At 50.1% G+C, this 12909-nt stretch overlaps 1 protein-coding gene across 1 annotated transcript; it reads right to left on the bottom strand.

Moving 5' to 3' along the window:
- Positions 1–149: 149 nt before the first annotated feature.
- On the bottom strand, positions 150–12651 carry SYPL2 (synaptophysin like 2). Its single transcript, XM_055401576.2, has 6 exons — positions 12459–12651; positions 12219–12293; positions 4604–4728; positions 3338–3539; positions 2220–2411; positions 150–683 (listed from the first exon to the last, which is right to left on the bottom strand). The coding sequence occupies exons 1-6, from the start codon at positions 12510–12512 to the stop codon at positions 537–539; spliced, it is 795 nt and encodes a 264-aa protein (XP_055257551.1). The 5' UTR covers positions 12513–12651; the 3' UTR covers positions 150–536.
- Between the last annotated feature and the right edge of the window lie 258 nt (positions 12652–12909).

The raw sequence follows: 12909 nt of genomic DNA, 5'->3' as shown, positions 1-12909 counted from the left end.
CAGGGGCCAGAGGAGGGAGTGGGGAACATACTGAGCTCAGACTGATGTCAGGTCAGTGCAGACATGGGGCCTTGATGACAGCCACTGAAGAGAGGTCACTAAACCACTGGTGGGCCCTCCATGCAAGGGAGCAGGGAGAAGGCTGCCAGCCAATTTCCCCTCCCCCCACTTTTATTGAAGCTGGACAGATCGATAGAAGTGGCAGCAAGGAACCAGTCTCAGGGTCTCCTGACCCCAACCCTTGCCTGCAGCAGAGGCTGTGAGGGTATGTGTAAGACCCCAAGGAAGATGCCTGGGTCCAGGCAGTAGACCAGAAGCACTGAGCTCCTGCCATCTGGGACTTCAGGAAGAGGAGGGATAGGAAGGCACTGGGAGAGCTGCCCAGGTTTCCGACAGCTGGTGCCTGCCCATCAGTGAAGACGTCTCAAAGCCCAGAAGGATGGGGGAGGGAAGTTGGAGGAGAAGGAAGAGGGAGGTCCTGGAAGCCGGAGGTGGTTGAAGAGGTGCTGTCCTGTTCGGGAGTAGCTGTGGGCTGCTTACTGCTTCTCCACCGCTCCCTGCTCAGCTGCGCTCTCCGGGCTGGCGCCCTGACCCTGGTCCTGGCCCTGCCCATGCCACGGGGTCTCCTTGAACACAAACCAACAATTCCCGGCCCACAGGAAGAAGTTGATGAAGCCGAAGAGCTGCAAAGACATGGTGCAGGGAGGAGGGAGGTCGTGAGAATAGGAAGGAAGGCACTGTGGGAACAGGGAGGGGGAATGCCTGTGTGAGGTTGCGGGGAGGGAGGCACAGAGGGTTAGAAAGACTAAAAGACAGAGGACTGGCTGTAGAAGCATGGTTTAGGGCCATCACCCATTAAGGGGCTCTCTGATGAAGGTATCTAACTCTGTCTGCAGCATGCACCCAAGCTGTGGCTTGGTCGCTGGGAGAATGTGATTCCTGGAGTGGAGCACCATGCAAGGCAGAGCAAAGAACAAGGGCTCTCATGGTGCCTCTCCCAGCATCCTTGGGGCCTCCTGGGGTGGGCGGGGCCAGAGCTGTCCAAGGTGCTTCTTTCCTAGGGCAGCCACCCAGCTGGCTCTATCCAAACATTTATTCAAAATACTTAAAAAACTATCAGCAGGAAGTATTTAGGGGAGGTGAATGGATGTCTGCAATTAACTTTGAAATGCATTAACAATAAGATGGATTGATAGATGAACAGAGGCAGATAGATATGTGATAAAGCAAGTCTAGCAAAATGTTAATGGTACAGTCTAGTTGATTAGTGTGTGGGTGTTCATTGTAAAAATTCTTTCAACTTCGCTGAATGTGAACATTTTTACAGTACAGTCTTGGGGGGGCAGGCCAGGAGGTGGAACCTATCATCAAGATTCCAACAAGGTCTAGAAAGCTCCCTGGTGTACCAGCCATTAAACCTGTCAGTTACCGGGCCTTGGGGATGTTTTGACCATTTTCAGGGAGAGATTTCCCTAAGTAAAAGTCTCTCAGTTGTGTCCGACTCTGCAACCTCATGGACTATACAGTCCATGGAATTCTCTAGGCCAGAATACTGGAGTAGGTAGCCTTTCCCTTCCGCAGGGGATCTTCCCAACCCAGGGATTGAACCCAGGTCTCTATCTGAGGATGTTTAAGCCAAAGCTCTCCAGGGCAGGGCTGACATGGCTGTGATGACAGGGGTGCATTTGCAAAACTCGAGGCCTCAGCTATTTACCAACTGATAGAGAGATATTTAGATGTTCTAACAACTAAGGTGGCCAATACATGCATATCAGCTGCACCCACCACTGCCCAAATCTCTTTTCCAGCCTGGAGCCCCTTCTCCTGCACTCCAGGTCAGCTCCCAGCTTTGAGCCCCCCACAGCCCTAGGCGCCCTCTTCGTGGGCCCATGCGCATGCGCACACACACACATAAAGAGACAGGAGGAGTGGGGGGTGGTCACAGAGAGCATGCCAGGAGGTGGGGAGAACAGAGGGAAATGGGAGGCAGAGGGCAGAAGGGGGAAGAAACGGGAGGCTAAGTGGCCCTTCCCAAATGTCCCTTGGGGTCAGCCAGAGGCCAGCAGCCAGTGTGAAGAAGAGATGTGCTGGCTGCAGGTGCTGGGGACGCCAGCTGTGGGGACACCCTCTCTGTTCTTCTCAGCCCCTACTGCTGTGACTGGCCTGGGGATCAGGGACAGTGCTGATCCCCAGACCCCATCAGTGGCCACAACTCTCACCACGGAGATGTTGGCCAGCCCCATGGAGGGTGTGGCCCCGGCACTGCACACTGCTTCCTCTCCATGGCACACAGACATGGCGGCGGTCAGGCTAGATGGCCGTGTGGCCCCCTTGACATCAGTCAGGCCTTTGCCCCAGGCAGCTGCAGCTACCAGCCAAAAAAAGGTGAAGGAGACAGTCACACAGAAGTCCTGGGAGGAGCAGAGGGACAGGAAATACTGTCAGAAAAGACTCCATGATTCTGCACTTCTTTTCCTCTTGCCGTAATGCACTGTGATCCTGGGGTCCCAGGACAGCTGCCTCTTCCCAGCCTACCCGACACCTAGAGCCTCAGCAAGCCTAGATCATTCTGGGGAATCTGCCATCAAGAGAATCCTGCCAGCCAGGGCTACCCTTGCCCATGCCCTCAGAACTGAGATCAGGGAACAAGTCATCTATTGGTCAGTGTCATCCCCAAACCCAAGCAGCCTAAACTCACCACTCTCCCCTGCCCCAGCCTTTGCTTTGATCACCATTGCTCAGTTACACCTGGTGGCAGAGTTAGGGCAGACTGCAGGAGATACGTGGGGATCCCCTAAGGCACCCTTTCCACCTTGCATGTCTAGGATAAGGAGAAAGCAAAGGGGAAATAGTATTAATAATAGCTAGCACTTATGGAGGCTAACTATATACTAGATATTTTTATACCAGACATCTTATCCTTCCAAAACAGTGAGATAATGTTTTCTTTCCATTTTCTAGTCGAGGAAACTGACATTTAGAGAGGTTAAATAACTTGTCAAGAGCATATTGCTAGTAAGGGACAGTGCTGGGGTTTGAACCCAAGCAAATCTGACTCCAGAGCCTGCTTCTTGAAGCTGTTGTGCCTCCTGTGAGCAGAGCAAGTGATGGGAAGTCGGTAGACACAGAGCTGTGGAACGTGGGCCTTCTACAGGCCCAAGGACCTGGCAGCCCCAGCACCCAAAGGGACCAACAGCAAAGAGCTGGCAGGGAGATTGAGGAGGTTCACCTGCAAGTGCCAAGGACCCAGGAAAGCTGCCATGCTTGTCCTCAGCCCAGAATGTACACGTCTTCATTATCTCCTCTCCACCCATCCCGGCTGGCTGTGCCCACTCACCACCAGTGGGAAGCGCCTATTTTCCGTATAGAGTTTGTGGAAACGCAGGTAGACGACAAGTGCAGCTATGGTGTAGAAGAAGGAAAAGATGCCCAGGGTCACGAAGAACTCGGCAGGGGCAGAGAAGTCTCCCATGAGGTGCATGGTCTTGGAGGTGGATTCGTCGTCACAGAGAGGCATCTCATACTGGACCCGGTTCAACCTGCAGGTGGCATGAAGCCAACCCTGAGCTCAGGGCGATCCTCTCCCTGTGCAAGCAGTAGGCTCCCCCTGCCCCAGGGGTAGTCCTGCTCCAGTTCTCACCCAAGGACTTTTGCAGAGCCGAGAGAGGGGCATGTAGGGAGGAAAGTTTCTGGAGGGAACCTTGCAGTCAAGACAGGAATTTCCCTGGAATTCTGGCCAAACTCTACCTCCCGCTTGGCCACTACCCCACATTCATCCACCCTGCCCAGACATGGTGACCCTGTATTTCCAAGTATCTCCAGGACCCTTAAGGTCATAACCACAATATATATAGTTCATCTATTTCTGTCAGCCAAACCATCAGGGGAATCAGCTTCATTCTGCCCCTGGGAAAGCACTGTGCCCAAGTTAAGATTGGAATTACCCATTCTCAGACTTTAAGTCCCCCAGTGAGACTACATTAGACCAGATCAAGAGAGGAGAACAAACACACTATTATGTTTAAGAGACAGCTGATCTAACTTGGATGCTGCTACTGGAAATTTCTGAAGAGGTAAGCCCTGTCCCTATTTCCCTCTGAACACGTGGGCTCCCCCTTCTCTAAGCTCCTGGATACCCAGGGAAGAGTATTCCCTTCTACCTCCTGGTCAAGGTGTACCTCCTTGCATTCTGGTGGTACAGGTGAGCGTTCCCCCTTCAGCTCTTTAGGATCTGAGTACTGACAAGCTTCCTTACCTTTAAGGCAGGGAGGAGGCTGTGGAAGGTAGAAGAGACTTGCCCAACTAGCCCAGACTCCTGTAAGTCTCCATCCCACACAGTAGGGTTCTTTCTGTAGGAGCTGTCATTACCTGCTATTGGTTATTCATGGACTGGAACATTATTAAAACAAGGATTAATCTGAGTTTCCCTTATAATTTTCTCTGGTTAGTGTGTCTGAAATTCCTAAAGGGCAGGAAGGAGCTGTGCCTTGTAATTCTATATGAAACTGGAGTGGCACACAACAGAAGGTCTTCAGGTGTCCAGAGGAGGAAGAGACCACGCAGGTCCTGCCAATCCAATGAGAGAGGATGTGCTCACGCTCACCTGAAGGGATAGCCGAATGAAACAATGATGGCGCTCACGTCCTTGGCTTCGTTGTTGCAGCGAACCGTTGCTCCGGTCTCCCCGCTGTAGGAGCCGCAGGACCCGAAGGCGAAAATAGCAAAGAGCTGAGGGAGAGTGAAGCCCGTTTGAGAGTCGGAAGGTCTCAACAGGCCAAGATCTATCCCTCTGAACCACCCTCTCTCTCCTAGCAGGTGCAGATATGGGATGGAGCCAAGTGAAAGTGAAAATGAAAGTCGCTTAGTCATGTCTGACTCTGCGACCCCACAGACTGTAGTCCACTAGGTTCCTCTGTCCACGGAATCTCCAGGCAAGAATACTGGAGTGGGTAGACATTCCCAGGAGTCCCTTTAATCAAGTCCCTTCTGGCTTGATTGGTCTCCCAGCCTCAGGGTTGGTCTCCCAGCCTCAGGGTGCTCTGTTCACTGCACAGGATGCTGGACCAAATAGCCAAATGCATAGGGTTGACTTTGACTGGTATCTGGGAGGGAAATGAAGAGGGAGAAATGGGCAGTTTCTAGGTCTCCCCACTGGATGTGACATTGGAGACCACAGATAGCCTCCTTAAGATGATGACTAACACAAAGCAATTTAGGCTTTGGAAACTTCTATCACAAAGTGTACTTGAATTTCCTCCCCAAGGGAGAGGCATCCTAGAAATTCCCCTGTGCCAACGTAGATCAGGCATGCATGGAATTCTTTCCATTTCTCCTTTAAAGGCATCGTTCAATCTTGTCATTACCTTCTTGCTAACTGACAGTGACTTCCTGCCTCAGTGGAGATATAGCTTGAGGGGACTACCTCTGCCAAGCCTTCAGAGGGGCCAAGGGGGCAGGGGCCGGGCTGCTGTCCCATGGTACCACCAGCTAACTTCTCTTCCCCTAAAGGCACCTTTCCTTCAGCAACAGTGCTGGCTGGGTTGATGCCGGCAGTCCTGGCTCAAACCCAGAGAAAAGCGTCCTCCACTTGCCTTATCAGCCTTTGCTATTTCCCCAGTGGTGTTTCACTTTATAATCTGTTGATGCTGCCTTTTATCGGTGTTGAGAACCAAAGGCATTTCAGATTACTTGAATTGTTTTCCTCTTCACCTTTCATCACATGTTACTAAACCTCATATCTTGAGTGAAATGGAATTTCTTCATCCTACAATTTTCTAATTTCTAACTACATACTTTGGTTAGAAAAGGAGGTGAGAAATTGGAATTTCTTTATTCTCCCACATCATCTGTTGAGGCCCCCATTTCCTGTGTTCTTACCATTGGCTTGTGCATGATATAATCCTTTGTGTTAAGCAGTGAGCTTATTCTGTTAATTGTTCACTTTTTGTATGTTTCTTTGTGATTCAGTATCTCAGACATGAATTACCTAGAAGACAGCTAATTCACATCCCAACCCTTCATCCAGAGTTGATAGAATAGAGTTGTGTGCATGGTATCTTGCTAATGCTCGATAGTGTTGTGGAAGGAAAAGAGACCTGGATTAGGAGTCTGGAAATCGGGGTCCTAGTCCTGGTCCTGTCACTAACAAGCCAGCAACCTCTAATAAGTCATCTGTTCTCTGCATCTCAGTTTCCTCATCTGTAAAACAAGGCCATCCAAAGGCCTTTTCCAGCTCTGTGGTTCTCTCACTTTGAGGGTAGCTCTCTCCATGCGCTCTTGGCTGGGTTTGCCAGCAGCTGTGCTCCGGTCCCTGGTGGTGTCTGGTGCCACTGTCCCACTTTGCATCGCCTGGCCTGGCATATCTTCTCCAGACTGGAGCCATTGACCCCTCTCTAAAGGTCATAATGGGTACCTCTCTGTTTCTAGGAGGTTTAATTCGAACAAACAAGAATTGTCTCCATCTTAACACTCCTCTAGGAAAGGAGATAGTATAATCTCTCTCCAGTGCCTGAATAACCTCCTGATCTGACCTAAACTACAGAGGCCACAGTAGAACCGTTTGCTCATCTTCTTGACAGAACTGAAGAGAAATCACTCAAAACCTCTGCATCATTACCTTTACATACTCCAAGTTGCCTCCCTGGCATAACCGTGGCACTTCTCTAGCCCATCCTCATAATGATTCTCTAATCTTTTGTCAGCTCTGTGGTTCTCTGAGTCCTCATGGAAGTTTCTTTGTTCCTCTTAGCTTCTGGTGTCCAGAACTGGACACAATTAAGACGTACCATTCTAGGAAGGGCAGACAGTTGGATATATTTTTACTGTTGGCAGTTAGTGAGTGGCTCTGTATAGGTTCCCCCTAAAAGCTGGTACTTCTCACCTGGGGAAATGAACAGTTAGTTATGGAGCCTTCTGTTTTACCAGCACTCTCTTGACTGGCACTCCTGACCAGCTACAGAAAGATGTCATTTATTGAGCATCTACTATGTCCCAGGCATTGTTCTAGGCAATATGACTTATTAGTGAACAAAAGAGAAAAACAAAATCTCTGTCTTCATGGAGCTCCTACCCTACAGTTTCAGTATCCACTATTGTAGCAATTAGCCAAATGTGGCTATTTACATTTAAATTAATTAAAATTAAATAACACTTACAATTCAGTGGCTCGGTCACACTATCCACATTTCAAGTGCTCACTAGTCACACGTGACTAGCAGGTTCCATACTGAATCACACAGATTATAGAACTTTTCCATCATTGCAGAAAGTTCTGCTATGTCCAGAAGACAACTTTGAGGTTCTAAAAATCCTGAACCCTGCTATTTGATTCTTCCATGGGCAAAATATACCCATAGTAAATTTAGTATTAACTGTATTCTCTTCTGTTCTGATTCTTTGAAAGTCAGGAGTCTCTAAACAACTTATATAATTTTATTAACCAGAATATATGGTTAAATCAGAACAACACAGTCAGAAGGTATCAGATAACAGATGACAGTTTGCTATTAAGTGAACAGACAGTGGAATCTCGGGAAAATCTCTCAGGTTTACAGAACAGCAGAGTAAAAAGGATCTCAGAGATTATCAAGTGCAACAGTGTCACTTAATAGAGGTGGAAACTGAAGTCCCGAAAGATTAAGTGACTTTCCCAAGGTCACATTTAGCCAGTGTGAGAGCCAGGCTTAGAATTCACAACTCCTGATTGCCGCTTCAGTGCTCTTTCTATGCCATCCATTCATTAATCAACAAAGAGTTATCGAGCATCCACTTTGTGCCAGACGCTGCAGAATCCAAGATGAATAAGACCAGTGCCTGCTCTCAAGAGTTTGCATCCAGAAAGGAGTCATGCTCAAATAAAAGCCAAAACATAACCCAGGATCACAGAATTATTAAGGCTGAAAAAAGAGATCTCCACTCTGTGCAGGGAGGATTGCAAAGAGGAAGGAAGCAGCTGTGCACCTTGGGATGCAGGATCAGAGAAAGATGCTTTCCCAGCTCCTTCCACCTTTCTGCCCCAGATATGCCTTTTTCCTGAACTGTGTCAGGGGACTGAGCCACAGGGAAGAGTACAGAAGACAAGTAATCACCACTGTTACTAAGCACCAAGCTGGTCATAAAGAACAGAAGCCAAGGAAAGATGGAGACCCTGAGACAAGGGGCATCTCCAGGGCTCTGATACCAACTTAAGCCTTCCTCCTCATGGACCTAGATTGCTGGGAACAGCAGTGGTCATACACTCTCCTCCTCCTCCTCCTTTTCCTCTTCCTCCTGCCTCTGCATCTCTTTTGGAAAGATGTAAGAATAACCTTGCTGGTTTAAGGATGAGGCTCCACTTTGGTGCTGACTTGCTTTTTGGTGATAACCTTTGTCAATCCTGAGAACACTAACATTTCCACTTAGTGCAGAACACAAGGAAGACAAGTTCTCCCCCAAAGCCTATTCCCACAATCATCTCATTGGTTGTTACAGACTCTGATGGTGTGCTTTTGAATTCTCCACATTTATTGAAATACCTTATTTTCACTACCAAGACCCCAGAGCCAAATAAGTGATTTTGGTACCTCAAAGGTGAGTTACTGATCAAGGGCATGCCCAGTTAAAAATACTATGACAGTATTGGAACAGTGGGCTTCCCTTGTAAGAATCTGCTTGCAATGCAGGAGACCTGGGTTCGATCCCTGGGTTGGGAAGATCCCCTGGAGAAGGGAAAGGCTACAGACTCCAGTATTCTGGCCTAGAGAATTCCATGGACTATATCCATGGGGTTGCAAAGAGTTGGACACGACTGAGCGACTTTCACTTTCATTGGAACAGTGACTGAATAATCCAAGAGATTCATACCTTACCCTCAGAGTGGGGTAAAGGGGAGAGGGAGGATAAGGAGGAAGGTAAGAAGGAGGGTAAGGAGGAAAAGGGGGCAATAGAGGATGAGATGGTTGGATGGCATTACCGATTCAATGGACATGGGTTTGAGCAAACTCCAGGAGATGGTGAAGGACAGGGAAGCCTGGCTTGCTACAGGCCATGGGATTGCAAAGAGTTGGACACAACTTAGCAAATGAACAAGAACAGAGTAGGGATTAGGCAGTAACATCTAAATGATCTTACCAAAGGACAGGTCGAGCTGACAGTCTGCATAAGGGGGAAAGTTAGGGAGAATGAGAGGTTTGGGAACCAACACTTACTGAATACCTTTTGGATTGCCAGGCTCACCATGGTCTTCTCAAATGCTCCAATGCTTTACAGATATTACTTTCTGTAATCTTTCCAGCGAGCTCATGAGATGGATCTTACCCTCATTGACAGATAAGAAACTGAGACCCACGAAGATTTCATCACTTACCCCGGCTTCCATAGCTAGAAAGCCGAGAAAAACTAGTTTTCCAATAATTGGTATATGCCCATGTTCTTTGCCTAGCTTAGTGTAGACTCAGTGAGACCCCAGAGCTGAAATTGAGGTGAGATTAGTTCATGTTAAAATTTTTAAAAGATACGCTAATAGAAGAATAACATTACTTTATCTCACCAGGATTCCAGTAAAAGCTTTGCTTTTTAGGTAATAGTGACAACAGAGTTTTCAGTTATCATTACAATAACTGCAAGCTTTGTGTGTGGTGTTTTTTTTCCCCTTGTCGAGAGACAAGAGTATTTGATCCCTCCAAGCAGGAAATATGCAAAAAGTCCCAAATGATATTTTCACCGTCATTTTGGTACTGGTTCCTGGGGCCAGTTCCTCTGTTCACCTGGAGAGACTCAGGGCAGGTGAAACTCACTTTGGATTCAGGTTACCAGGATGGCAGTAAAAGCAAAGCATGTCTCTTTATGAGGCTACCCTTTGAATGAAAGCTGAGTTCAGAGCCTAGCCATGGACTCCCAGATTGAGTATTATGAGAGAAAAGCATAACTTCCTCTCTAAGAAACTGCGGATCTTAAAAGTCAAATACGTTTTAACTCTTAGGGATCAGAGCTGACTGTGGATGAGACCAGGCATTGCTTTGTGCAGCCTTACAGAAATATTACGGGTGTTGGCTGGGGGAGGGTTGGGAAAAGGATAGAAAGGTTGAAGATATAAGTCTTTCAGAATCCTCCCTATGGAGGATGATTCCATGGTCTAATAACCTCATTGTTTTCCTCATCCCTTAACAGTCTTTCTCAAATTTCCCTTAGATCCAATTGTCTAGTTTAATGATAAAACCGTACTGTTTTATTTCTGGTTCTGCTCCTCTGGATTGCTCATAATGGCTCCCCAGCTCTGGAAAGCAGACACATGGAGCCTTAAGATCACTCTTCCATGGCCCCCTCAGGTACTGAAGGGGTGCGTCAGAGCAGGGAAGTGAGGAGAGGTGAAAGAGCTCAGTCAGCAGTCGTTCCAAATGCTCTTGAGGCAGTAGGGAGAGTGGAAAGTCCCCTCTAGGTCCCACGGTTTGCACTTGGGAGCTCCCCAGGCTGGCCTGTCGCCCCAGTCAGGGTCTCAGATATCGGAAGATAACCCCAAATGCACTATTGTTCCTGAATTCCAGATCTGATGATTCTCATCCAAAAGATGATTTACAAATCAGTGACACAGTGTTAACTCCTGTCTCTAGTGAGTTAAAAGCCCTTTAGAACTCAATCCTCCTCAGTATTAATGGTAACTTATTCCCCAGCTGAATTTTGTGCTGAAAGCACATTAATTAAGTTATTCACACACCATTTGGTGCGCGGATTGTCTAACAAATCTCTTCTGTGATAGTGTGCTAAATGTTCCCGACAGGTCTTTTTGAAAGAGTGAGTGCACCTGTCCAGGTTCCTAATTTATACACCGGGAAGGACAGAGAACATGCTAAGGTCTCAAAGTACCAGTCAGGTGGGAGAAGATGGTGTTTCCCCTATACCACTAGAGGGAAACTGAGGCCCTGGGCAAATGATTTCTTCAAGGTCACAGAATAAGTCTAATCAAGGGTAATGTTCTAGCATGCCAACCCATTTAGAGCAGAAAGGGACCCTAGGGACAGTCTGATCAACATTTGATTAATATTGGAAACTGAAGCCCAAAGAAGAGATTTTTGCCAAGGTCAAGTAGGTAGAAAAGGCAGGTCCAGCTCTGTAACCTAAGGCCCCAGCTTTCCAGCTCAATGTTCTATCTTAGTCTGCTGCTGCTACTGCTGCTAAGTCACTGTGTGAGCCCACAGACGGCAGCCCACCAGGCTCTGCGGTCCCTGGGATTCTCCAGGCAAGAGTACTGGAGTGGGTTGCCATTGCCTTCTCCATATCTCAGTCTACAAGGCACGCTTTTGCTGACTTTGCCTGGTGGGCTTCCATCTATGGGGTCGCACAGAATCGGACACGACCTGCTGCTAAGTCGCTTCAGTCGTGTCCGACTCTGTGCGACCCCATAGACGGCAGCCCACCAGGCTCCGCCGTCCCTGGGATTCTCCAGGCAAGAACACTGGAGTGGGTTGCCATTTCCTTCTCCAATGTGTGAAAGTGAAAAGTGAAAGTGAAGTCGCTCAGTCGTGTCCGACTAGTAGCGACCCCATGGACTGCAACCTACCAGGCTCCTCTGTCCATGCGATTTTCTAGGCAAGAGTACTGGAGTGGCTTGCCATTGCCTTCTCCGACTTAGCAGCAGCATTGTCTTATTTTTCTTTTCTTTTATTTCATCCCAGAGCCATGAAATCCATTCATTCATTCACGCACTTGCTCCCGCAGTTACAGCAACGTAGATTAGTGATCTCAACAGAGCAGGCCTGCCAGCCAGGACCCTGTCCCTTGAGTCCACCTCCAGGATCAGTCAGGCCCTGGCAGGTCTGGGGACAGGATGGTACCCGTCGCCTGCCTCCTTCCCTCCTCTGCCCTCCGCAGCTTTCCTCGTCCCCCTTGTCCTCCTCCCCTCTCCCGCCTCCCGAGAGTGGTATGTGCAGGATCAGAGTTCTGGAAAGGTTACACCCGGGTCCTCTCGCCCGGGTGAAATGTGAGCGCCCTGGGCAAAAGCTCCTTGCACATAGAAGGACTGAATCCGGGACTCCGCATGCCTCGTTCCTCACCCTCCTGCCACCAAGTGCCGGAGAAGCAACCCCAGCCCACCCCTCCCCCGCCCACCTGTCGCCGCCCCCCACCCTTCCGCCCGGCCAGCCGCAGCACCTCCCCACCCCACCCCCCAACTCCGGCCACATTGCTTAGGGTCAGCGTCACAGCCCAGGCTCCCGAAATAGCCCTCGGCTGGGGCTGCGACTCACCCACTGGAGAACTTTGATGAAGCCCAGCGGCTCCTCCAGCCGCCGCCAGCGCAGCCCCACGAGCAGGCGGTCCACCTGCAGAGACACAGCCCGCCCGGGGTCAGGGCGGTGGAGGACCAGGGAGGGCGCTGCCCTCTTTCTCCCACTCACATGCGGGAGACGGGGCGCAATAGGGGTCGGCCCGACACCCCGGTAGAGGAGCAGAGGCGAGAGGGAGCCTCAGGGGCGTGAGGGGAGTACCTGCTGGCGCGGCGACTTGTCCGCGGTGCGGCTGGAGCTCTCCGTCGAGGACATGCTGGCGCAGCGGGGCCGGGGCGCTGCGCGGGGGCTGCGGGGACTGTGGTGGGGCTGAGGGCTGCTGACCCGCGGCGCGGGAGGCGGGCGGTACGGGAGCTGGAGCGGCCGTCGGCCGCCCGGGATCCAGGCTGGCTGGGTGGGTCGCGGGGGGCGCTGCTGCTCGCGCTCTCCGAGGCCGCGGCCGCAGCTCTGCCCGGCCGGCTGCAGAAAGCCCCCGAGTCCAATTCAAACTTCTGTCAAACTCGCGAACCAACTTGGCAGCCGAGTCACGTGGCGCGCGCTCGCGAGCCCTCCTCCCGCCCCCTTAGCTGCCGGGTTCCTGCCCGCCGGACGCCTTAAAGGGACCTGTAGCCTCTGCGGGCAGTTCGGCCGCGAGGGGGCTCCGGTTCTTTGC

This window comes from Moschus berezovskii, chromosome 4 (genome assembly GCF_049115385.1).
Source record: "Moschus berezovskii isolate FMDL1 chromosome 4, NW_MosBer_1.0, whole genome shotgun sequence".
In the NCBI taxonomy this organism is placed as follows: domain Eukaryota; kingdom Metazoa; phylum Chordata; class Mammalia; order Artiodactyla; family Moschidae; genus Moschus; species Moschus berezovskii.
Note: the sequence above shows the minus strand (reverse complement) of the source record. Positions and strands in the feature narration are given on the sequence as shown.